The sequence below is a fragment of the Lepisosteus oculatus genome, chromosome 19 (genome assembly GCF_040954835.1).
Source record: "Lepisosteus oculatus isolate fLepOcu1 chromosome 19, fLepOcu1.hap2, whole genome shotgun sequence".
In the NCBI taxonomy this organism is placed as follows: Eukaryota; Metazoa; Chordata; class Actinopteri; order Semionotiformes; family Lepisosteidae; genus Lepisosteus; species Lepisosteus oculatus.
Window position 1 is genome coordinate 16,385,319 of NC_090714.1, and position 23,483 is coordinate 16,408,801.

The window sequence follows — 23,483 nt, forward strand, 5'->3', positions numbered from 1 at the left end:
CAAGGCCTCAGTGGTCTCAGGTTTACTTGCATAAACAATAGCATAATTAACTGAGAATTAAATGCAGAATTAAAAGCTTAGACTATCCCAGGGTGCTCTCGGTGCCCATTATTCAAACATCCTGACTTGTTTAATTTTCACTTGCATGATCTGACTCTGATGCCCAGCTATACAAACCTGTACAGGGGTAATTTCAATGTGCTCTAAGCCAACAGTCAGGCTCTGGGGCTTCTTGTGTAAAAAATCAGAAAGTATGAATAGACAACAAGATTAGTCTAAGTACTGTTGCTTGAACACATCTAATGGGTTCACCATCGGGTTGCTTAACTAGGGTAACTTACTGACTTGTCACTTTCTCATTTAAGCATCAGAACATGAGCCACAGTCAAAGCTACTCAAGCTGTCCCTGAAGAACAGTCATTCACACCTACCACAGAGACCTACAGTTTCCTGCATACCTAGAAGACAGGTGTACAGCCGCATTAAGCTGTAGGCCAGGTGGATAGGAGATGTCTGCACCAGGAATCTGCACTCGTGACGAACGAAATCCAAACAGGGCTGGACCAGCCAGTTAAACATGTCATTGACCTGCAGAGACAGGCACATGTAAGCCTCACACACGTCAGGAGTAGGACCCCAAACACCAGCTTACACAACTTGGGGCTGTGCCTGCTGTTGGCTTTACCTCGTTATGCATCGTTATAACGATCACATTATAAAAATGACAATCTCAACAGATACACGTAATGAAGTTACAGGTTGTAATAAGAAACAGCTTAAGGGGCTCTGGGGGCTGCATTTGAAAGCTTTGAAAAAGCTGTAATTGGAACAGCTGCTGCTCTGCTTTATCTGTTTTTATAAAAAACGATATACCTGTCAACAAGATGGTTACAGCACCCCAGATCAGCTGTTCGTGTTAACTAGAACACCCACGTTTGAACCCGTGTTCTCACCAGCTCTATGTGCTCCTCACTCATCGTCTCTGGTAGGGTGTCCATATAGGAGTCTTTCAACGGGCTCCAGCCCAGCTGATGGGGCTCCATGTAGATCATGCCACAGCTGAAGAAGAGGAAACGAAGAAGAGAAAAAGGGGGCGCAATGTGTCTTTACAGTGAACGCATGCCTGCGTAGCTCAGACCCCCCACTGCACACTGACTGCACGCGTCTCACCGGCTCACTGTCGCCGGGGAAGCCTGCTCCAGGTCAGCCGGCTCAAAGATGAGGCTCATCTTGGAGCTCATCTGGATGATCTCTCCACTCATTAGGCACAGCTGAAAAGGACAGAAAGCAAAGGTGGCCGCTGTACAATCAGAGACAGCTAAAAAGTATTGTCATTCTGTTAAACCTGCATGCCAACAACCCACAGTGTCTTATTTTTTGCAGCGATGACATCTGCAAATTTGACACATAAACCAACCCACTAACCCATGAAGAAGGACCACAGAAATGGTGACAATCATCACTGAGCCCTAGCAACCAAACCTGGTTACAAAGTTTGCTGTCCGCTTGACATATGTTGCCAAGGGTACAGCCTTTGGAGAGATCAAAAGGAAGGGCACCTTCTTGTTGTCGTCCAGCACAGTGTTCATATTTTCAATCCATACGGCATCTACCGGCCCATCGAAAATGATCCACTGCCGGTCCTCGGAAATGGACACAGCCTGCTCGCGGAAGGTGGTGGCCAGGACGCCGTCGGTCCACTCGTGGCTGACCGGGTCGAAGCAGCCGTACAGCTGGCCCATGGTGATCGCCTTGGGGTTGATGATCCTGTAGTCCACTGCCGACTCGTCCATTAGCTTGGCTTGGGGGAAAGAGCCGGCACGTGGTCAGAGAACAAGGCTGGGCGCTTGTGCACTTCAAAGCCTGTGATTTACTTCATGAAACTTTAGCAGATATGTTGTTGTTGGTCAATCTAAACACGAGGTTCAGCAGAACATATGAACATTTCTGAGCCTATATGAACCTGTGAGACAACTGCTGCAAAATAACACTGAGAATGAGCTAGATTCCTGCAACAACTCTGTCCTAAGGGTAAGGTACTGTAGACAGAATAGCCTCCCCTACATTTGGCTGCAGGCAGGAGTCATAGGTCTTTAGACCATAGTGAACAATCTTTACTTTTGTGTTTTTCACATATATTCCAAACATAACAGCAGTACGATCAATAAGACAGGACAATTCCTGAGGTTTAAAATCACCAACCTGAATAAAGGTCGCTCAGGGCTCCGGCTAAAACTTTATAAGCACAGGTCTTTCCACCCAGCGGATCTCCGACAATCATGAAACCATGGCGAACCAGCATCATCTCGTAGATCTAACAGGACAGGAAAGGCAATTGCCCGGGACTGAGTTTTCAGAATATGCCAGGTCGACTGCTGACCATGTGAAGCTTATCTCTGCTTTTAAATGTACATTCCCAAGCATCTAGGAAGCTTTAAAATTTCCAGAGCATGTACAAAAATCGTTTGAGGCAGAAACAGTAATTGTGAGCTCAAGACAATTTAACTTGCAAATATTTTGTAGACACAATGGTCATTTTTCAATTATTACAAAACACAACACAAAACAGTTGTAAAAACAATGGACTGTTGTATTGATCACATCCCTTGCTTTTAGAAAGCTCTCTTGAAATACAGTTGCAGTATTCAAGGAGATTCAGACACCTATTTTACATGAACAATCAATTCATAATTGTCTTAACATAATTGCATCTTGCAGTTTATCTTATAATTAGTTATGCATGTATCATCAAGTCCCAAACACAGAAGAACAAACATCACAACGCCTTATATGTATCAGAACATTCACCCTTGAGAAAGTCATACAAATTGAACACAAATCATCAGTCATGCAAATTGTCCAACTGCAAGCCCGTGGATCACAAAGTCTGCTGATTTGTAAACGGTTACCTGGATAATCTTCCCAATAAACCAAGGCACAGGCTGTAGCTTCATCTTCTTGATGTTGTCATTGAGAGCCTGCAGGAAGAGCTCGTAGTCTGACTGAGGGAGCACGACTCCAGGGAACAGGTCAGAGATTATACCCTGCAGTGGGAGAGAACACCATTCTCTTTGGGACTGCTCCAAAAATGTCTGAAAGAGCTTCTTTGCTTTTCTTCGCACACACATTACCAATATTTCCACAATAACTCTTTGGGTGAGGTTTTACAGCAAGGTAAAAAGGAAAAATAGTGCGCTATGACTTGTTGATTAATCTCTGAGGCAGATGCAAGTGTGGACTGCTGGAGGGCAAAGGAAACAAGTCGAGGAGGTAAAACGGCCACTAGGCAGAGTTGATTGGAATGTACAAAATTCATATGCATACAGACCAGACACACAGGAGGCTTCCTCAGTAGTTTTGAAACGTGAAATGTTTGAAATATACTGTTTTTGCAGCACAGCTGCAAAGCGGAAAAGAGGAAATCCAGATGAAACTTTTCATCTTGGGAGCCACTGACTAAGGGCTGAACAGGCACGGTACATACACTCAGGAACAGTCCGAGCATCTGACCTGAAACAGAGGCACATCCTGAGCCAGGAACTTTGCCATGTTGACATCAAGCAGGGCTCGCAGGAGCAGCACACTCTCGTTTTCCTCTGGGTACTTTAGTTTCAGATTTCCTGCTGCTGTCAGGACCGATTTTACTGCGCGCATTCCGTAGTCGTAGTGGTGCTGGGAAGACAGCTGTTCGGAGCACAGACGATAAGTGGCCACAATCTTCTGGGCAAGGCTAGGGGGAAAGTTTACAAATTACATTTTAAAAATCCCAATGACGATTTTCCAGAATGGTTCTAGCATAACTATATATTTTTTTACGAGTAAAGGGCTATACCGTCGACCCCTGTAGCCTGATCTCATCAGATTTTTAAAAGCTCCCCAAGCCTGGGTCTGGTCAGTCGTGGGGTAGGAGACCCCTAAAAATAACAGGCTGCTGTTGTAAGTAGAGGTGCAAAAGGTTTCACTCTTTCCTGTGGTCCAAAATTCCCAGTTCACTGCCGCAGTATGGAAACTGGGGGAAACTGTGCTGTGGGAGATACTTTCCTTCAGATAAGAACTTAAATTAAGTCTTGACTAACTGAGTTATGAACACTTAACACGCTTTTTCAGAGTAGGGGGTCTTAACCTACAGTCCTAGTGCCCTGGATAATTCCATTATGGGCTGGGACAGTCTGACCTCCCTAAATTTCCACTTGAATTCAACTGATGATGCAATTTCTCCGTTTTCTCACTCCTGCCCCTGATGGCTGCTGCACGCCACTCAGAAAAGGGCTTTGGGACCCTTTGGAATGAATGAAAATTCCTCTACAAATACACAGCCTTATTATTGTTGTCATTGTTATTTCTTATTAATATTGGATTGTTTTTTCTCCACTCAGAACACACAAAATCAAATACAAATTAACGACAAGATAAAAAAAATGAATAGCAGAAAAGGTATCCCTGTAGAGTATTGTAATAATTGCCTGACCTTTGAAGTGGCTTTGCTTAGAAGAGGGAAAAAATATAAATTGAGGTCTCCATCAATTCAGAAGCAGAGCAACATTTTAATATCTGTAAATGGAAATTCAAGCAAGTTTAATATTTTCTGCTTTCTGCTTTTTCTTCCAACAGTGAAGTGTGAGGTGTAAAGGTGAAAACATATTTAAAAAAAAAACACAGTACGAAAAAAGGACACAGACAGAAGATAAGGCACCTTCGGGAATCGATGAATCCCATGGAATAGAGTGAAATCTCTCCAATCAGTGCATAGTCGGGCACCATCATAGCCACAGTGCGAAAAAGAGCCTGCCAAACAAAATCACACTCATCAGTATTTCTGTGACAAGTGATTAAATACTTTTTAAGTGACTGTATATGAAAAAAGGCTGGTTTTGGCACCTAGAACTAAGCACAGAGTACCTTGAGGTTGTCTGGAAGTTCGGCCCGGCCGGCGTAGCCAGGGTTCATGGTGATGAAAACACAGCAGGTGGGGTTCAGTGACAGCTCCGTGCCCTCAAACAGGAAGCGCTTCAGCTTGCGGGCGATGGCTTGCTGGATACTCAGGATCTGCTGCGCCACCACTGACAGCACCTCCACCTGTCCAGTGACATACGGCTCACTGCCCGATCACACACAGAGCAACATGTGCACACTGCCCTCTCGCACACCCAGCAACACGTGCACACTGCCCTCTCGCACACCCAGCAACACGTGCACACTGCCCTCTCGCACACCCAGCAACACGTGCACACTCTCCAGGTACTCCTGGGAAGCTGGGTCTCCAGTGATATTCCAGTTCAGCATGCAGGCAGCGGTGGAAGCACTCACCTCAATGCGGTTGAACTCGTCAAAGCAGGCCCAGGCCCCGGACTGCGCCAGGCCCTTGAAGAACTTACTCATGGCCTTGTAGTCCAGGCCGTCAGAGCAGTTGAACACCACGCACTGCAAACGAAGAAAAGAAGCGAAGGCAGGAGACAGCCCACGGTTACAAACCACATGGGCAGGTAGAGCAGGCGTCTCGTCAGGAAGGAAATGCACCAGATAAAGGCTGATTTTGTGTCAGAGGGGCGTTCCAATATCAGGATAACATAAAGGGGGGTCTTAATCACTAAAGAGAAACAAGACGCAGGATTTTATTTAAGAGCCTTTACTAAATGTTTTAACCTAAGCTCACAGCTTCTGCCCGTGTGGTGAGGGGGGCGCCAGTGGCAGTGAGTGAAGGAGGAAGAGTCTCAGTGTAAAGCCCCACCCCGGCGGCACTGTGCAGAGGAGGGGCGGGCGCGTACCTGCTTGGCCAGGGCCTTGGCCAGATCCTTGGTGGTCTCGGTTTTCCCCGTGCCCGCGGGACCCTCGGGGGCCCCGCCCAGGTTCAGCTTGAGGGCTCCCATCAGCGTTCTGCGTGCGTCCAGGCACAGCCACCCCCCAGCCCCAGGGGGAAACCGTTGAACACAACATTTCAGCAAACAAGATCGGTCCATGTACAGTATATATATACGCCTTTGTAAGCATCCAAATATTTAATTTAAGCTTCATGGCACATCTGTGCTTTACGGAGTTAACAGCTGCTATCTAAGACAGGCGCATTGTTTCTTGTTTTGCTTTATTGTTCCAGCTTTTTGTTCCTTTCCTCCCCTTTTTCCTCTCACTGTACTCCCGCCGTGGGCTCTCTACAGCCAGGTTTAAGGTGGCTTTTCCACCTGAGTGCAATGCAGCACACAACTGAATATTTAATGGGTTCTCTCTCCTGCAGAAATTGTTTTATTCATTTCCCTGAAAAGCTCAATCATGAGTTAAGCCTGTTGGATCTTGGGTCTCCTAAACTGATAAATGTGAAGCTGCACAGAAAACAAAATCACAGTATTCCTTAAACTAATGGAATATCACGGGAACCCTTTGTAAAAAATCTAGGAAGACATTTCCGGCATGGCTATATTACTGTGCTGAGCACAAAAAAGACAGCTTGGGCCCTTCCTATTTTGTTGCTCTGTATGCATCCCTGGACAAAAATACTTTCAGGTAATTGAAGGAGGCCTCTGGCAAACATTTAACTTAGTTTAATAACAAATGTGCACAGAAGAGACCTTACACACCTGTGTATAAATAATTTTAATTAGCCTGTTACGCCCTGGGTTGTTTGTGAGCACCAGCTTCCAAGAGAGAAAACCCTCACTTAGGAACCGAATAAATCAAAACGTCAGCACACCTGCTAATTGCATATTTTTCAATGAATCATTTTGAATCAAATAGAGGCTTTTTGCTTCTATCCAATGCAAGACCCACCAAAAAGGAATGAATATATAATTTGTCGTTGTTGGGTGACATGATTTACAGACTTTAGGCTTTAATGCTGTGTATCTCAGAAATACAAAAAACATAATACTCCTTTCTAAAGTCACACCACACATGAAGAGAAATGCTTCATTTAAATAATGGATAACAAGTGATTTACAAAGCTTGTTTTATTACATCTTTCGCCCCTCTTGGAATTTTGCCAAATGGTAATTAAAAAAATATGCATATTGGTATAAGGGAACGGGAAAAACTGTCCAGAACATTTTCCCTCTGATGCAACTGTTCACAGGCTTTCCTTGTTAAAGCTGCAAGAGCCCATATAAACACTGCCTCTGCATTCAGTTACTGCCATCGCTGACACTGCGCAGGAGTGCTCTCACACAGGGCTGAACCGGCCGCACACACACGGATGTGACAGAGGGCAGACTCACCTGTAGCACCTGTCGGTGAGGGGGGTGATGACCAGGCGGGGGGAGTTCCCCAGGTACTCGTATCCGTACTTCACCTCTGTGGTGATCATGCGTACCAAGACATCGCTCTCTTCCCAGTAGTATCTCAGCTGGGAGATCCACTGGAAGTCGCTGAGGGAGGAGACTTTATCCTGCGCTATCTTGGCCACCACATCTCGGGCTGGAGAGGCAGGGAGAGCATTGCCATATACTGACAGGACTTAACGGTCCTTTGTATTACCAGACATATACTATTCAAAATAGCCATTATAATTTTAAGATACTAGGGCTATCTCTCGGTCTCTCATTGAATAAGGTTTTAAAGCAGTTTATCTTAGAATTTAATAACAAAAAATAAAGTTTCAGTTTAGTTGTCACATTAAATATAAATTAATGTTACAGTACATATTTTAGCCATTTCCAGAGAGCTGCACTATAGAGTGTTGTTATAATCTGAAACAGATCAAATCTTAATGGGAATTCCAGGACTTTATTTTCCTTTATATTTAACGTGCTGGTTTGTTAACTGCTCCGACTGCACTATACTTATTATATTTAATTATTTCCCTGCTTTTCTTTTTTAAAACACGTCTGTTGAGAGCACATGGTTTCGAACACGGGGGCACATGCTGTACATTCTGTTTCCTAAGAGCTCTTCACAGTTGTAACGTCATTACTGAAGGTCCTGAGGCTCCTTCATTCCCCTGGCTCCTGACATTGACATCTGCATCAATAATGAGCCTCTGGCATGGAGAGAGAAGCCAGTCTCTGTTCCACGCTGCTAATCAACACCGGGCTGTTACATTTAAGAAAAATCTCCTCCTGACCCTGAACTGGAAGCTCAATGCAATGACAGTGAGAAAGGCATCGACCTTAGTCTGATGTAAGAAGTCAGTGCATGAGGATGGGGATCGCTCGTTATTTCTCTTTTCAGCCAATGGGAGGGATAAAGCACATCCAGAGCGAGTTTTGGCAATCTGCATTTTTAATTTGCCTGCATGGGCAACATGCCCAAGGATACTGTGATTAGGCTCTAAGTCATTAAAGCCACAGGCATTTTATAGATTTCTGCCTGTACAGCATTCTATCCAACCACTGGCTTTACACAACTATTTAATAAGTGAAGTTCTTCCCTCAGCTCTAGCTGATCTCAGTGAAGATTTCAAAGCTCTGGATGAGGCTGGAGAAGGTGAAAGGGAAATGGCTGTCTTCGGGCCATTTCAACAGACTGAAGCCTCTCCGAATGAAAAGAGGTCGAGAGAACACAGAGTCGTGTGCGCTGGCCATGAGAGAACACTGAAGCCATTACCATGCACATCAATGACGGTGAGGGCCCCCAGCGTCATGCGCGCTCCGCCTGACAGCTTGCCTCGGACCAGTTCCACAATTTCACTGATCTGCTCGTTGCTCTTCACCAAGTATGCCTTTATTTTACAAAGAACAGAACAATGAGACACCTGAAATCCAGTGTTATCTCCTTATGGCAATTTTCGTGTCACTCCTAAGTTAAAAACGGCCTAGAACAGAAAGCTTCTAGGAAATGTTATATATTTCTTTTCACTTATATTGCAGTGTAACGTGTTCTGTAGGAAACACATGTCAAAATACTAGCTGCTTTCTAGTTTTGTTTAGATTCCTTAATCTTAATTCCTTACTTTACAGCAGGTCTTCTTGCGTTTTGCAGTGTCAAGACAGTGGAAAATTCGAAACCATAATTTGTCCGAAAGGCATAATAAAGTCGTAAAGAGACAGATTTGACCAATACAGTTACCTACTCACCAATCACAACCAGAAAAACATTGCCTGATGGTTAGCTCTGTGCACAGCACAGGCTTTTTCTTTTTAGTTTATAAAAATCCATCGCCATGTATTGGTTTGCAAATAGCAGGTGGGTCAAAGTTTCTATTTTATCTGCATCTTCATGAAAAGTGTTTTGAAGTGAGAGTCTTTTTTTTTATTAATAAGAACTCCCGTTACTAGCGAGAGGAGGCAACTATTCCTATCCAGCCCATTTTTACTACCACAACCCTTTAGGGTGAAGAAGTGCCTCCTGATCTGCGAAGTTTCCACTGTGTGCTCTGGTTCATGGTTTGCTGTTTATTCTGAAGAAGTCAGCTGAGTTGACTTTGTCAGTGCCAGAACGGCGACATGATTGATGCACATGGGGTTAAAGGCGTTGTGACATGCACACAAGGCACTGAGCCACGCATGCATGGTTGTGGCGTGTGCGCAGGCACAGGCGGAGCTCATACTCACGGGGAGCGTGTTCCGCTGAATGGCTTCTGACACCTCACTGGTCCAATAGATGGAAGATGCACAGATGACAACCTGCCCTGGCCACTGCAGAACCCATTTCCTCCGAGGCACCTGGAAAAGCAACGCCAGCTGAGAGAAACTCTTGCCGAACTTTCGCTTTAAACGCTGTCCTACACTTTACTCAGTGGTTGACAGACTAATTAGCTGTAGTACTTAATGGTACTATTCCAGCTAAGTTTAGGTCCAGGACTATTGCTAATCAAGGTCTGTGAAACCATGTTCTCATGTTGAGTATTAATGTCTCTCCACCAACAATTGGCTAATTTAACATTTCCCAGTACGGGAGTGTCAGTCTGTTCCCGCTGCAGCACTGCTAACTGATCGTAACGTGCCTTTATTTTACCTGGACATACTCCTTGACCCCCTCTTGTATGACTTGTCTCACACTGCCCAGCATCATCTCTTCCACTTGCAGGAGCCACTTCTCCACCATTCCCTGCGCACGCCGAGAAAGCGAACACGAGTTCCGTTATTAAAGACCGGGGAGAGCAGAATTCAGCTTGGGCCGCACTCCTAAAACCGCACATTTCTCCCTTGTTCTTGCGTGACTCGGACACACTGTGACAAAAAGCTAACAAGCTGGAAACCTTGCAGGCTCTACTCCTCTATTTAAACGGAAAGCTCCTCATCATCAAAATGAGGCAGATCAATGAACAAGGGGCAGAGCGGTGGCTCTGTGGCTCAGGATCCGCGCCTGTGGCTATAAAGTTGCCGGTTCAAATCCCGCGGCTGGCAGAGGAATCAGGTGGGATCCTGAGCAAGGCCCTTCACCCCGACTGCTCCAGGGGCGCTGTACAATGGCTGACCCTGCGCTCTGACCCCAGGCTTCTCTCTCCCTCTCTGTGTGTCTCATGGACAGCAAGCTGGGGTATGCGAAAAGACAAATTCTTTGTATAGGGCTAATAAAGTGATCTGATCTTTAGGTGACATCTGGAAGTGTGCTGCATCTCTGGCACCTTGGCTTTGGCTGGGTATATCTTCTGTATGAAGGGGACAGTCTCCTTCTCAGAGCTGATCATGCCGGTGATCTCCATCTCCTCGCTGAACTCCAGCTTGGCGATCCCTTCGAAACACTTCTTCAGGTGTGGCTGAACTCGCAGGGGGTCTTTGGTCTCCGACAGGATCTCCAGGAGTTCGTCATTGGAGAGGAAGAAAAACCTACCGGACCAAGACAGAGCTGATGACCAAAGACACCTTTCACATCACCACTCTGTGCGTCTCCCTTAAATGGAGCGTCGCTAGAATGTGCTTAAAAATGCAAAATGCAAAACTGCATAATTTATAACACTATCAAGACATAGCGCCTCAATGTACAAACAACAACAAGGTGTTTCTGTGGGAATCGAACACTCTTCACTCAAAATGAAGAGGTATTTGTTGCCTCTGCAAAAAAGTGCTTGATTATTTGTCAATTAATGTATTCTTCCTTTGGATATAAAACATCAGGATTTGTAGATTGTCAGAGATGACACAATTATCATTTTTAATGCTGCCCCTTGCCTTGTTTAATCCAAGAAAATACACTGAGGGAAGGTGTCCTAGAAGAAGGAGCTGTAGTCTAGTCACACCACAGCACTGACCTTAATTTTGCATCTAAATTATGATTTGGGCTTTATGCGGTGTTTCATAAAAGAAAAGTTAAAGCTGCAAGCCCTACATTCCTAATAATCAAATTGGATTTAATAATTAAAGAACAAAAGATGGAAATAAAATCAGTCTTGGAGAGCAGCAATTAATTGCATTCACAGATCTGCTGATTTTCCTGGCCTTTACAGGGGGGTCCATACAGCTATGGGTAGCCTTTAATTAAAGGGGTAAGAAAAGCACTTCCCTTGTAGATGCTTTTTGAAGATGTGCTGCCAAGACATCTTAAGCTCTTGTCTGGACAGTTGTGCACAATTACGCATTTAGCCTGGGTGCAGATCTCAACAAACAGATTATAAGCATTGGGAACACTGTTCATGAAGAAGACTTCCTTTTTGAAAATCAGTACTGTTTTCCTAAAAGAGTCTGCATTATAGTGCCACGTGATTTATGTTGATGTTCGTTCTCATTAAGAAAACAAACCCCTCAACGTACCGTTCTTCTAATATCTTCAGGTTTAATTTAATTGCTTCTGACTGATGCTGTAGTATCATGACATTTTCCCTAAATTCTACCACTTACCAGAAAGACAGATTATTGCTTTGAATGTGCAGAGTCATCCTTGGTAGTGCATTCAAAATGTCCTTCTTTCTGCATCAAGGCGTGATTAGACTTCAGATGAAAACACATCAGTACCTGCAGTTTAAACCAGCCCATCCGCATTGCTCACAGTACCTGGGGAAGTAGAGTCGTTTCATTTCAAGGTAAGTGTTTAGTCCCTTCTGAATGTCCTCCAAAAGGATGTTGGATTCCTGCAGCCTCCCCAGCATGTTGGGCTGTGCTGTAGCCACCAGCACTCTGGTGTCTTTCAGCTGGAAAAGCCAAGCAACAGCACAGGTATGTACATGGATGCATGATCAGACTCCTGTACAGCTTTGTGAGGCCTTTCTCCATTAGTTTAAGCAGTTTTAATTATGATGTTAGTTAAAAATGAAGCCATACAAAAACATGTAAAATTATAAAGCTAAGAAGACAAGTGCCTGCCTTAAGCTAAATTAGCCTAAGAAGGACTGCCCACAACTTGTCGTCTGTGGATTTAAAAGAGTTTCTTCAAATGTCTTCTGCAACAGCATGGATGCTAACAGTAGTAACGGACAAATGTCCTTAAGACTAAAGCCCTGGGTCACTGTTCAATGGCCATTCAACCCAGGGAGTAGGTGTGCTGGGAAGGGCTGTGCTACAATGATCATGGTACGATGTGTGTGACACATTGCTAGGACTATATCTGAGATCTTTCCTTCTTACCGATTCTGCAATGATGTCCTTCCAGTAGCTGTCCACAATGCCAAATTTCCTGCCCTCCTCTGGCATCTGTGCAATGATGTCCTCAGAGCTGAAGATGGGCTCCAGGTACAGCCAGGTAGCCTGGCACTTCAGCATGGCATCCAGTATGTCCTGCATCAAGAGCAGCTTCTCCTCCCATTGCTGGAAAAAGGCAGAAGAGTCACACTTGTAAATTTAGCCAAGTATTTTGCACTCCACCGGATAACCTGTCTTTCTCAGTTATCAAGTCAAGGTCCTTTGAGTATATGGTAGGTTTCAAAGTAAGTTTACATAATACAAACAATCTGAGCATTTCTATAACTTTCTTCTTTTTTTTTTAGACAGGCTGGCCTACAATGACTCAGTTCTCTAAGGATTGCTTTTTAGCTAAGCTTCCATGAGAAAGCTTCACATCAATAGAGCAGCAAATTGTATTGCCCTTCTGTGGCTAACCAGGGGTGACTGACCCTTACCATTATCAAGCCTGAATTATTTCATGAGATTGAATACCTTGCAATGGAATGACTTATTTTACCTTGCACTCTGCCTCAATGGGCTTGATGAATGGAGACCCACGCATTGTCTGTGCTTTGATAATGTGATCGTCTAGCAGTACTTGGATGTCATCAACTGCAGACAGGATGCTTGTACCCTACCAATATAAGTGCGGGAGAATGTGTCTAGGCATTAGAAAACTGCATTACAGTTTGTTCATATACACAGAGGCAGACACACACATCTTAACCTTTTGTGAGAACCAGGACAAGTCAAAACTTGTCCTGCATGTTTGTCCTGCAAAACGTTTATCCATGATAAAAAATAAAAGCACACATAAATAATGCCTGAATTGATGTTTGTTTGGAAAAGTGACAAATACCGCCCCAACATTATCTTCCACAATTTTGCATTAGCCTCAGCAACCCAGGTTAACATCTCTAAATATCTCTTGTATAACAGAATGGAAAGCTACACACATATTCCCTGTCAAAACTTGATTTAAAGAAATGAATCGTTATCTTCACTCCCCATAATACAGGTCAAATTAATACATTTACTCAATAAACTAAGAAAATACATATAGTAATATAGTAAAAACGGAACTTCAAAAAAGAACAATTATTTGTAGAAATGATTTTATGAAGCAGCTTTGATGAAATTGCAGAGACCTGCAACCTGAAACTGCCACAAGCTTTCACAGAGAAAAAAAATAAGTGGGACAACAAAGCTGTCGTGGCCACAATACAAAGAACAGACAAGAGCCCTTGAAGTAAAGTGCTTGATTAATCACTCTGAGGTTTGGAGTTTGAATGAAAGAAGTGTGAGTCTTTTAAGGAGTAGCGGTGCCAACAGCTCTGGTAGAGTGGGCTGTTATAATGTTCAGCTGACGTGCAGTGTTGTTTAGTTAAGGAGAATTAATAAGAGAGAGAACCGAAGAGCTTGTTTGTTGTTCGTTCCATTAAGACAGAATAAGTGGTAAAGGGCTTGTTCACTGGCAAAGAGACAGCAGGATATATTTCCTGACATTTCATTTCCTTCAGCGCCATGGGAGTTTGCCTGGATTCAAATCCAGACACTGGGAGAAATTTATTAGAAAAGAGCAGTGATTTGGTCATTTAATCCCAAAGCCACAAGCACAATAACCTAACTTCTTTGCTGAGGTCTCCCTCCCAATGCAGTGGAACACGAAAATAAATAACCTAAGTCTAAAACTTCCCAGAAGTTTTATATTCAACCTTTCTTAAAACACAATGGGGATATTTATATAGTGGGGGTCCATTTTTTTCTCAAATTGAGTTTTGGATGGCAAGTGTTCCTCCTTTCCATTTAATAAGATAATACAGTATATGTGTATACAGTTTTATACACACATAAGCTGTGTATAGTCCATATTAATATGTTTACATTTCTCAGTGAGGACTATGGCAATATCTGCATTGAAATACTGTATATTTATGTAGAGTTATTGCAAATGCACAAAACCTTTTTTTCTATTTAAAAGGCAGGATCAGTATACCATAAAGTATATATATACACTTTTCTGACCGTATGTGAAATTGGATTTAATTCAGTTTATGTACGTTTACCTTGTTTTCTGCATAACTAATCCATAACTCTGATTGTAAAATATGAAAAGACCGTACACTATCATTTAACAAACATATAAATAGCATTATCTAAACGCAATTCACAGCTCCATTTGAACTTGCTGCAGTTCCAGGCCAGTCCCCTGCAGTTCAGCAATGGGGCTGCAGGTGCAGAATGGCTGCTGTGTGTCACCCAGGCAGGGGGCATGAACGTGGGCCTCCTCCTATATGTAATGCTTTTTGGTTTCCACATAAAAGCACTACAGAAATGCAATTCATTTCAAACAGACAATTGCCATATCGACATACTGGGGAGGAGCAGAAGAGAAAACGAGATAAAAGCAAAGGAGGAATGAGCAGGGTGTTGAGCTGCTGTACCGTGTCTCTGTATAAACTGAAAGCAAAACGAGCTTCTGCCCATTCAATTTTCATCTTCTCCATTGCTTTCTCCAAGGAGTACTCCTTACTCGCAGTCGCTCCTATTTCTTCCAGCCTAAGAACATGAACAACGAGATGGGTCAAGCAAAACAACATTTATAATAAATAACAAGTAATAAATAATAAAACATCCGTCCATCAATTTTCAATAACTGCTTAGTCCAGACAGTGGGCTAGGATCCGTTGAATTGAATTCATAGGGACACAGACAATAAATGCAAGGGAATATGCACCCATGCATCACAGAGCACATTCACACAGGACACAATCAAAAGACGACACCCTAGACATCTGTCCAGGAAAGCAGCACCTAGTAAAAACCGCACAGCCCCAGGGAGAAGTCATTCAAAACACACTGCCATGGGCTTTTAGAAGAATCCATCCAGGTGAGTCAATATGGTGTAAAATCCATGAATGATTGGAAAGGCAAAAAATGTATGCAGTATACCTTTCTGGTGGTCCTACTGTAGCATATTATATATTTCAACTATGCAATCATTGGGTATTTTTGCCTCCATTACAGGTTTTCGACGTCATTAAAGAGTCTTTTGAGGGCTTTCAATTATGTCTCTTTTAAAAGGGCAATGCCCTAACGAGAGTCCCTGGTTACAGTTCAAGAGCAAAAGAACTGAAGCACAACAGAACTACAGTGTTACAGGCCAACTACTTAGATTACCATTAGTTGACTGGGTGTTCTAGGATTACCAGATCACCTCATTTGAACCACCTCCAAATCTCTCCCTAATCCAAATGACATCAGATAAAAACTGGATACAGAAGTGCTGAGCCTATTTTGGATAAGATTTAGAATGCTGAATGCATTGCACATAACAGGTTGTTTAAGAGATTTCTGTCTAGATGTCACACTGACTACACACAACGATTGTGATAAGAATCATTACCTTCAATGCAGAAAATGTTCATTTGTTGTTGTACATAATCTTCTTAATTGAACAGAGGTTTCCTGAACAGATCCATGCAAAAAAAAGGTGAATCTAAGATGCCAATGAGCTGTGATAGATTCTTACTTGTCAATATACTTGTTCAGCCCAAGCTCCACCATGTTCAGTAATGATGTTTCGGCCTCAGGTTTCACATCAAACCCCACGATGGCACTGATCTGAAAGGAAAATTGCCCATTGATTACTCAGCGGTCACTCCAGAATACCAGACTTGCCGAACTTCTGCATGCTCTTGCGGCTTCAAACCACAAAAGTTAAACACCCTTCAGAGGAGAGGGGAGGAAAACAGAGCTCACAGACAGAACTGTAACAGAACTGTTGAACACTTAAATTATTTCAGAACCCATTGCCAAATAATGTGGGGCCCAACACAAAAACAAACTACGGTGCACTTCAAAACATGACTAAAAACATGATTATTAGGAGGAATCAGTACAGATCGCTGTTGAATTGACCTTCTCCCAGTGCCTTTCTTTAATCCCAGGGTTGCATATTGTGGAGACGATGGGGAGGTGTTGCTTGAACTTGTCTATCTTTATCTTGAGGCTGTCTGCCACGCGGCGTGGGCCGGGCAGGTCTGAGAAGGTTTTGGTCAGCTTGTACACCGTCCTCCACATGTTCCCAATCTCCTCTGTGATCTGCTCTGCGTTCAGAGGCAGGAACGGGCCTAGAAAGATGGGTCACACAGGCAGTGATTACACCCTCAGGAAGCATCCCCACCTGGGATTCTCACAGCAGCTGTTCTGCTTTGAAGACAGTGGTAAAGAGGAAAATAAACCACAGTGACACTGAGCTACACTGACAAATCAAAGACCTTCCATTTCAAATTTAATTTAAAGGAAGACAATATTAATTACTTTAAGAAGATTAATAGAGAGCGTGGGAGCTGGAGAGGTAGGTAAATTTAATTAAAAATTCTAATATGGTTTCATATAAAAATTGGATTAAAAGATATTTCCGCTTTACAAAACATACATGAGTCAACAAGATTTTTTATTTAAAAATTAAAAAAATTACAGCGGGTATTAATGACAACAGGAATTAAAGCAGGAATAATTAAGTTTTTTTTTCCAGAGTTTCACAAAAATCACAGGCAAATCAAAAAAGCCACTAATCATGGCGAAGTGACATCTGGTCAGTGGACAGATGTATGATCCTCTCAGAGGAGAAATTCTCACCATTCATCCAGATCTCCGACTTGTTGTGGAAGTTGAAGAATGTTGTCCAGAGCTGGTCAAAGGGCTGTTTGTTGGTCATCAAAGTCTGAAGCAGAGGGAACTGACTCTGCTGTCTCTCCAGGAGACTCTCTTCCTTATTAATCGCCTTCAAAAATGCACACAGAAAAACTGCAACATGACAGACTGCATTTGCAATTATACATTTTGAGCAATTATTTTGTTCTGCATCGTTGCAATATGTGCAAAGAATATTGCTCCCTCACACAGTAGTGTATATCCACTGTAAATGGACCTTTCCATAGCCAAATATCCAACATCTAGTGTGGGAAAACAGAAACTAACAAAAATAAAAAGATTTTAAATTCCATGGGATAAAGGTGACAGCTGATGATTCTGATCTTCAGGATACCTACATACATACATAATTCTACCTCTGGAGCCCCGTAGCGTGGAAAGAGCTTTGTGATAAAATCTTGATGTCGGCATGATGAAGCATGATCTGCCTGCTTCTCATGGGATCCCGCTCCATGACACAAGCACAAGCCAAGCTCTACCTCCAGCTCCCCAAGGGCAGCCTCCAGGCTGGCCGCCAGCTCGGTCAGCTTCTCCACATTGTTCTTCGTCTCCTCTAGGCTCATGAGGTCGCGCTTCTTGAAGCCCTCCACTTCCTTGTTATAGCCTTGCAGCTTCTGTTCAAACTCCGAAATCCTGTGACAGGAAAGTTGGAGGATGGCATGCGGTCAAACAAAACATGACACAGGAAGAACTTGTTTCTTGAATAAATGGCCTGGTGTTGCTTCAAAACTCAAATCTGCATAGACAGAGATATGAGAAACAACACAATCTAAGATATACTGCAAATAGGCATTTACATGCAAATTCAACGCGGTCCAGCCTAAGATTTGGTCTATAGCAGGTATTCTAATTATAGTTGTCAGAATGTTTCCCATTTGTTTTCCCATCAGCTGGGATGCAGCAGGGTGACAAACAGGCCCACTGCCCTTACTTCTTCTGAAGGCTGTCCTCGGCATGCTCTCTCCTCATGGCCAGCCGGCTCCTGCTCAGCTCAAACACGGCCTGGATCTGCTCCGGCCAGTGGAACACACTGCTGTTCAACTTCACATCCTCCTCTGGAGGGAAGGGATAGAAGATTACTAACCTGGATGCCCACTGCATTATCACTTAATACACGGCATTACTGTGACGTGTCCTAAATGTTATTTTTTAAACAACGTTATCATGATACACGCAATAGGCAGAACCTAGACGCCCTGTAGGCTGAGAAAATGAAGCGTGAAGAGCAAAAGACAGAAGAAAAGGAGAACCTGGGAGGTTAGAAGCATACCAGTGAAGTAAAGCCCCTGTTGCTTAGAAACTGTGAACGCCAAACAACAGAAATAACAGAAGCAAGGCACAAAAAAGTAAACATTCAAACACGCTGAAAGGTTTTGGCAAAAGGGATTTCTCAGCACATCTTCACGGACCCTTTCCAGTTCAACGACAGGCTGCCCAGCCATGTTTTAAAGTCAATACCTTGGCTTCTTCCATGTACTGTAATAGCAGGAGGAGAGCTTTGGATCACTTAGCAACTAACGATACTGCTAACTGGCATAGATGGCTGAATAGTCTCCTCTTGCTGGTCAACCTTCTTGTATTCTTATGACTTTTTTATCACGTTCCCTGATTAACTGGAGGGATTAACTTAGCAAACTCCTGCAACTGGAATGGAGGGAAAAGAGTGGAGAACGGAACTTTCTCTGCTGTCTCCACGTACGAGGCAAGGTGGCGTAGTCGAGCAGGAACTGGAGCCGGCTGCCTGCCTCCGAGATTTCATCCTTCAGCTTGTGCACGGTCACCTCGCTGGTGCGTCTCAGGAAGTCATTGAGGGACACCAGCTCCTCCGTGGTGCTCGGCACGCTGCTGACGGTCTCCGCTATCTCGTCATACCGCTGACAAATGCTGAGATACAGCAGGGTGTGAGTCTGACCCTCTCCAAAGAAAATCACATTTTGTAACAAAATAATCTGGCAACCTTTCATTGGCATTCTTGATAACAGGACTTAACATTCAGCTAATGCATTCAACTATACTTCTTAAATACATTGATAATATTTTCAATAATGCACAAAATTAATCCCTTAATTTTAGAAGAGATATCTTATCTTATTTGCCGTTCTTAATCCTTAAAGCTGTTAGATATTTTGTCTGAGCTTTCTCTACACTCTCACTTGTACTTGCAACTGGGGGGGGCTAGTTAGGCACCCACCTCTTGTTAAGCTCTCTGTTTTCCTCCACCTCGAACAAGATCAATCTTTCCTTCAGCTCCTCTGCTCGGCCACACAGCTCCTCGTTTAATCTCACAGCATCCAGACAGAACACTGCCAGGGGCACAGTGATGTGCAGAGAGGCAATTTCTTTCCACACTTGCTGGATGCCTTCGATTTTCTGTTAAATGAGATTGAAAGGGAAATTCCTACGGGCAACAGTGGCACCTACCCACCCCCTCAGCCTTCACATGTCAGGTTGCAAATCCTTGGTTTACAGCCGGCAACTCACAAACATTTTTTTTTTCATAAAAAAAAAATTCTGTTTAACAGAAGACTTTGCACATAGTTAATTTTGTACAAAAAGTGGGCTTTAGCAATTTGTTGTTTCATTCGAAGAATGAGCATAACGTGACATTACGGCTTCAAAAATGTATAACATACATTCCATTTGTGCAAAGCTCTGATACAATGTTGCTTTGCCAAAATGATCTCTCACTCTACATTACCCACCAGCAGGGTCATAGCCAGGGGTGGCATGAGTTGGTAGTTACCACCCCTCAATGTGGCTTCGAAACCCCAGGTGCTGGTCCGTTTAGGCTAAAAAACCCACATTGTCCCAAACTGACCAGCTAAAGAAAACATAAATGTAGGATACGATTATTAGGTCTGCACAAATCCACTCTGCTGTGCGTCAGCTGCACCTCACCAGTGGTTAAAACAGGGGTCACCAGTGTAACTGGTGCACTGAATAGTAGGACACCTTTTAGTACAGCATCCTATTTTAGAAGGCAAATAATATCACTTAAAAAGCCACCCTCATAGGTGTCCCTGCCACCCCAAATATAAAATCCTGCCTATGTCACAGTCCACTAGGTTTTGTATCTAAAAGCATAGAAATAAAAATACAACTCAAGTATGAGGCATGTGGTAGGTGTGAAATATGAACTAAGGATGACCTTGGTTACTTTGTGAAGTACCTTGGTAAAAGCTTGTAATGAGTGCTTTTCTTTCAGGAATGCGTTAATGTCCTGCGCTGCTTTGTTGTTCAAGAGGTCGCTGAATTTCTTGTATGTATTCAGATACCTGAAAGAAAAAAGTGAGCTGAAAAAATACAAGGCTGTAAAAAAAAATCTCATTTCAACCCGATAGAATTTTCTATATAATGGAACTCACACACTCTGCAGAAATTATGACTCCTATTATGTATTAATTAATAGAGTGGCACAGCCCTCCTGTGCAAGATAAGAAAATGGGCAGAGGAGGCAGAGGCAGTGTTTGAACTAGGAACGATCTTGCATTTCCTCAGAAGAAATTACCTCTGAGGGCCAACCGTGTTCTTCTTGAAAACCTCCATGGCCGTGTTGACCAAGTCAGTGACAAGAGTCTCGTCCGGCCTCACTGTGAGAAGGGTCAGTCCCTCACTCTGGATCTCTGGAAACAGGTCACACTCAACCTGGGCAAAAGAAGGTTAGGAGGTTGCGTTCTCTCTGTGTGCTTGTTTTATGATAACCCGATCTTCCTACCCTTCGGGGAGTCCAGAGAAAACCCACAGGCATGCCCATCCAGATTAAGCCTTTCACATCCTCATTGCTGCAGCTGCTCCTAGCCTTATTCCACATATCCGAGGACGTTTCCATGGCCTTGTCCCCAGGAACAGGCGGACATTCCCCAAGCCCAGCAGGCTAAAACCCGGCTAAACTGTTCGCCCGCTCAATGTGATGTGTTGGTGTGAAGCTACTGGATTCTCCAATATCCTGAAAGGGGAGACACACCCGTCGTAGCCCTTCAGAGCTCCGGATGACCGTCATGAATCCACGGTGGATGAGGTCCCAGCACTCCCTCAGGCTGGGCTCGAACACGATCCGGGGCTCCTCCACCTTCAGCTTCAGGATCAGGACCTGAGGCTGGACAAACTGCATCTCCTGGTACACCTCTCCAAAATCATTCCCGTCCTGGAATACAAACTCAGTCGCTACAAAGCTAACAGCGCAACAGCAGACGTTTAATTTACGTGCCCTCTTATGAGTGATCATAATATAGTGCTGTATAAACCTGAATGTTTTTCATGCTTTCATGGCAGTCAGGCTGACAGCAGATACTGTACAGGAGTAGATTGATATTAGACAGAAATGTCACTAAATACGCATTTCAGGGTCATGGGGTCTTTTTAAGTGCATACAGTTGGCTTTGAATTATGAGAATGTGAATATTGATTAGTTCCGGCCATTTCACAACACTTGACAGCAGAACCATCTATAATGATTTCTAATGATATGATAAATACTTATAAAAAATACTGGGTACCAATTAGGATATAACTCTAACACATCCTAATAAATCCCACTTCTAAACGCCCAAATCAAGATATTAGTTGTGGCTGAAGCAGAACATGCGTGAATCAGAACTAGAAGTCTCATTAGCTGCTTCTGTTTTCCAGCACTGCGAGACTGTCAGGGCTAATTAATATTCATACACCCCTATGACTGACAGGGGGACGGGCAGAGAGGCACACAGGCGAGGAAAGACAGACAGTACCTGGTGCACCATGAAGAAGGCCAGCAGGTCCTGCAGGGAGGCAGTGACCAGGCCCCGGAGCTGCAGAGACATCAGGGCCGCAGCACACGAGAAGAACTCCTGCACGCGGCAGGGCACGTCCTCGTCACTCTGCGGCACCAGGGGCAGCCAGCAGTCCTTGTGCGTGATGAACAGGGACGCACACTTGGGAATCCATCTACAGTGGAACAGCGGACAGTGGAACACGCCTGGTCAGGCTACTGGTATGTGGAAACTTCAAGACACGGGGTGACAGCATCATGCAGCAAACACAAAACACAAAAAAATGACATAAAAAAGTTGTCGGTGTAAACAGCTCTGTTTGTCGATGCCAGAAAATTGAGCAAGACAGCCTCTCTATGTCTGACTCACAGTTTATTATGTCAGTGGTGTATCTAGACATTCCTAAGACAAAGCTATTCCTAGTATAACTTTTTTAATTCCATAGGCTATATTAAGGAGTTATTGCAGTTGTAATGTATTTTTTGGTTACTGTGGCTACTTGTAGAACCATCTGCTTATCTGATATAAAATGGCAAGTGGAAGTCAATGCACTCCTTTCGAACACAAGCTATTGGCTCTTGTGTAATGAAGAGCTTTGCAAATTTTCAGAAAAAGGGACACTCTTTAAAGGTGAACAGAAATGCATTAAGCATGAAAGTTTTTCAGCATCAAAGAGAATTCCCGAATCCCTCAATAGCTCACCAGCAAGAGCAGCTCCTGCAGCTTTGGAGATACTGGGATATATTTACCACTGTGAGCAAACACAATCTAAATTTCCACTTCATAGCAAAGGCACGTTGTCGGCATCATGCCTGGGATGGACTTGGGTCAATAAACTGCATGATGGCATACAAACCCAAAGGTATTTGACGCTCAGAATGGAAAAGAAGAGCAGGGCTTGAAAGGAATAAAATGAGAACACAGTCTCTGATTATGATGCCTGTTATCATGCCCTTCACAATAAGGGCAGGACTGCAGTACACCAAAACAGTCTGCAATCAGCACATTATTCTTCTTCTCACAGGTGTGTCACTTAAAAATGTAAAAAAAAACTATTTTTGTATCGCAGAGCTGGACATTTCCCAGTAAGAACTGTCTCTTTAATGATAACAATGAGTGATGACGTACTGGAATACTGAGTTCTGAGTTTCATGTGAAGTTCAGCCTGGTAATCAGCAAGCCACAGGGTTTTCACTGAACAATGGAAAATGGTTGGTGCCAAAAGTGTATTTCAGGATTTACACAGTCAGTCACAAAACAGAAGAGAGAAGGGGAGCCTGACAATTGCCTACCTGTTGCACAGAATAGCCTGGGTTTCCTGACATTGCTTCTGAAGCAAATCTTCAAACTCCGCGGGCAGAAGAGGCAGATTTGCAGAAAACAGTGCCTGTAGTCTGACAAACCTGAGGCTGGCAAACCTGAGGAGACACAGGGGGGGCTTTATATTGTGAGAGCTTTGCCAGACTGGCAAAGGCACATAGTTGTCATCAGCAAAGTTCAGCATTTTTTGCACATTTACTTCACTTACCTGCAAATTGCTGTAGAAGTTTGAACA

General features: G+C 43.6%; 1 protein-coding gene across 4 annotated transcripts in view; it reads right to left on the reverse strand.

Moving 5' to 3' along the window:
- dnah3 (dynein axonemal heavy chain 3) overlaps positions 1-23,483 on the reverse strand; it is a 52,135-nt gene that overhangs the window by 17,077 nt on the left and 11,575 nt on the right. For 3 of the 4 annotated variants that reach the window (XM_069180710.1, XM_069180709.1, XM_069180711.1), the window contains 32 exons: positions 23,221-23,346; positions 21,908-22,103; positions 21,145-21,324; positions 20,689-20,825; positions 20,350-20,455; positions 19,372-19,550; positions 18,880-19,064; positions 18,112-18,235; positions 17,660-17,813; positions 17,106-17,250; positions 16,383-16,594; positions 15,994-16,085; positions 14,906-15,020; positions 12,979-13,095; positions 12,426-12,605; positions 11,856-11,992; positions 10,493-10,694; positions 9,880-9,972; positions 9,477-9,587; positions 8,530-8,644; positions 7,203-7,401; positions 5,766-5,874; positions 5,308-5,421; positions 4,900-5,076; positions 4,694-4,785; positions 3,511-3,730; positions 2,910-3,044; positions 2,203-2,314; positions 1,560-1,801; positions 1,171-1,271; positions 954-1,059; positions 459-588 (listed from right to left, as the gene is read on the reverse strand). In XM_069180710.1, coding sequence (XP_069036811.1) covers positions 459-588; positions 954-1,059; positions 1,171-1,271; positions 1,560-1,801; positions 2,203-2,314; positions 2,910-3,044; positions 3,511-3,730; positions 4,694-4,785; positions 4,900-5,076; positions 5,308-5,421; positions 5,766-5,874; positions 7,203-7,401; positions 8,530-8,644; positions 9,477-9,587; positions 9,880-9,972; positions 10,493-10,694; positions 11,856-11,992; positions 12,426-12,605; positions 12,979-13,095; positions 14,906-15,020; positions 15,994-16,085; positions 16,383-16,594; positions 17,106-17,250; positions 17,660-17,813; positions 18,112-18,235; positions 18,880-19,064; positions 19,372-19,550; positions 20,350-20,455; positions 20,689-20,825; positions 21,145-21,324; positions 21,908-22,103; positions 23,221-23,346 — 4,643 coding nt within the window. Of the gene's footprint in view, positions 1-458; positions 589-953; positions 1,060-1,170; positions 1,272-1,559; positions 1,802-2,202; positions 2,315-2,909; positions 3,045-3,510; positions 3,731-4,693; positions 4,786-4,899; positions 5,077-5,307; positions 5,422-5,765; positions 5,875-7,202; positions 7,402-8,529; positions 8,645-9,476; positions 9,588-9,879; positions 9,973-10,492; positions 10,695-11,855; positions 11,993-12,425; positions 12,606-12,978; positions 13,096-14,905; positions 15,021-15,993; positions 16,086-16,382; positions 16,595-17,105; positions 17,251-17,659; positions 17,814-18,111; positions 18,236-18,857; positions 19,065-19,371; positions 19,551-20,349; positions 20,456-20,688; positions 20,826-21,144; positions 21,325-21,907; positions 22,104-23,220; positions 23,347-23,483 lie in introns of those variants that run through there. The other variant, XM_069180712.1, reaches the window with a different exon arrangement.